Genomic DNA, 2537 nt, shown 5'->3' on the forward strand with positions numbered 1-2537 from the left:
TATTATTATTATTATTATTATTATTATTATTATTATTATTATTATTATTATTATTATTATTATTGTTATTGTGGTTGTTGTTGTGTTGAAAAGTTAACACAAACGATATGGTCGCTAAACGAATATTACATGTAAATATTTTTTTTTATTTGTTTGTTCCCCTACATAAGATAGCTATAGATCTAGGTTGGGAATTTAATAACCTTGATGACGATCATGCAAATGCTGATGCTGATCCTGATTATACTTATGCTGTTTTGATTTGATTTTGATATTGATTTCAATCCTGATGTCGATACTGATAACGATGATGCTGACGCTGATGAAGACAGTGATGATGATGATGATGCAGATGCTGCTGCTGATGATGCTAGTGCTAGTGCTGTCGACGATAATGATGTTGATGCTGATTATACTAGTACTGGTACTGATACCGGTGTTGCTGCTGCTAATGCCGATGCAGCTGCTGGTGGTAATGCTAGTGCTGACGACGATGATGTTGATGTAGATGCCGATGGTATTGCTGCAGATACCGATGCTCTGCTGATGATGATGCTAATGCTGCTGATGTTGATGCTAGTGTTGAAGATGATGTTGATGCTGAAGATGGCCCCTTAACGACCAAGCTACATCTCCACTACTGATGATGTTATACTGCTGATGCTGACACTGATATTTATGCTGATGTTGATGATGATGATGATGATGATGACCACGCTGATGCTGAAGCTGATACTGATGACGATGCTAATACTGAGGCAGATTCTGAATAAATATTATCTACAACCACTCAAACGTTTTGTCTTACAAGTGACAGAGACATACGGTACTGAGAGGCTACTAAGCTTTAATTATTTGTCTTGCTAACCATATTCAATGGTGTTTCTCACTTTTGGTTAAAGGCGCAAGGTTCTGGAGCTGAGTTCCGGTCTCGATGATATTGGCGATATCGTATGGGCTCCAACGTTGTGTTTGCTAACGGTTTACATCATATGCTACTTCAGCTTATGGAAGGGAATAAAGGGGTCTGGAAAGGTAGGCTACCGTTTAATGTTACCACTTTAATTTATCCCAACTCTTATGTCTTTTTTACTTAGGCCAAAGCATATATTAAAAAGTTTTTCATTTATATAGCGTGTTTTTCCTAAGGTTTATTGCAATTGTGCTTACTAGGGCCTATTACGTGCCATCTGTTCATTAAATACACTTGTAATCGTATTACTTATGATAATTTGTCAGTATCACACATTGTATTTGAAATATTTAATAAATGCAATTATGTAATTGTGAACAGTCGAATACAAATTATTATCGGTAAATTTTGGTTTCACATAGCCTCTTTATTAAAATGTCTGAAGTATAGGCCTACAGTTGAGCAAACGCACACTTTAGGGATTATTTGAGATATTCGTTATAAACTTTCGTGTACAAAATGCACTTTTTTAAAATTAGAACATGGTGAGTCTTAAAATCCAGTAGACCAAAAAATCAGGCCGAATTATGGATTTGGCATTCTTCCAATATGAATACTTGTACTGACGCGTTCGAAAACAGTCACAATCAAGATTTAAGTAGCTGGTTTATATAATGCTGACCTTTAAATATCATTTAAAAGTGGTCAATAATTACGACAATTTAGGGGTTCAAATGCTTATTTAATAGATTCTAGAGTCACATTTACTACTATGTAGAAAATACATATATTTTTTTTCCCTCCCAGATGAATTGTGGTTTTTCTCTTCAACGGGGGTGGGGGGACGGGTGGTGAGGAAGTCTCCCCTACAGGGGAGGGATTTAATTGGTATGTTTATATTTTTCTAAATTGATTGTAAAGCCTCTGATGTTTTTACATTTTGCATAGGTTGTGTGGTTCACGGCAACGTTCCCGTACGTGGTTTTGTTCATCCTGTTGATTCGAGGGGTTACTCTGGAGGGTGCTGGGAAGGGAATCCGTTATTATATAGTTCCAAAGTTTGAGAGTCTTTTACAAGCTAAGGTGATGATAAATTGCATGAATAGGCCTATATATAGCTCTGTCCAGAATATCAAATTGTCTTCGACAAACTGTTGTATGCTCGTATATAGTCATGATGTGCCTATAAAATAATGGTCATGGTGTGATGTTATCATGACCGTATTTAGGAAAGTCGGTGTCAAAACCACCATACTATTCCTAACTGGTTAACTTAATGTTACGTTAATCATCATATTATATTTCATCCCATTTTTTTTTTTCTTGATTAGGTTTGGTTTGAGGCAGCAACACAAATCTTTTTCTCACTGGGCCCTGGGTTTGGAGTATTACTTACATTTGCTAGCTACAACAAATTTCATGACAACGTTTATCGGTGAGTTACATGGGTACGATTGACAGCAGGACAATAAAGCAGGGCTTTTTTTTTGTTTTGTTTGGTTTTTTTTTGTTAGGTCTCAGTGGTCTAATGGGTATAAAACTCGCCTTGACAGCGAGGTTGCAGGTACGAATGAATTGTTTTTCGGTGCTACGCAGCAATTTGAATATTATTTACTAAATATAT

The 2537-nt window shown here is 36.1% G+C and overlaps 1 protein-coding gene across 1 annotated transcript in view; it reads left to right on the forward strand.

Annotated features, from left to right (window-relative positions):
• The window catches only part of LOC117109548 (sodium-dependent dopamine transporter-like), an 11062-nt gene that overhangs the window by 789 nt on the left and 7736 nt on the right, over positions 1-2537 (forward strand). The window contains exons 2-5 of the mRNA XM_033251919.1: positions 329-593; positions 903-1035; positions 1862-1996; positions 2245-2348. Of these exons, the coding sequence (XP_033107810.1) occupies positions 329-593; positions 903-1035; positions 1862-1996; positions 2245-2348 (637 nt within the window). The remainder of the gene's footprint in view (positions 1-328; positions 594-902; positions 1036-1861; positions 1997-2244; positions 2349-2537) is intronic.

The sequence above is a fragment of the Anneissia japonica genome, unplaced genomic scaffold (genome assembly GCF_011630105.1).
Source record: "Anneissia japonica isolate Jap-2015-1 unplaced genomic scaffold, ASM1163010v1 scaffold287829_len2072220_cov186, whole genome shotgun sequence".
Lineage (NCBI taxonomy): Eukaryota > Metazoa > Echinodermata > Crinoidea > Comatulida > Comatulidae > Anneissia > Anneissia japonica.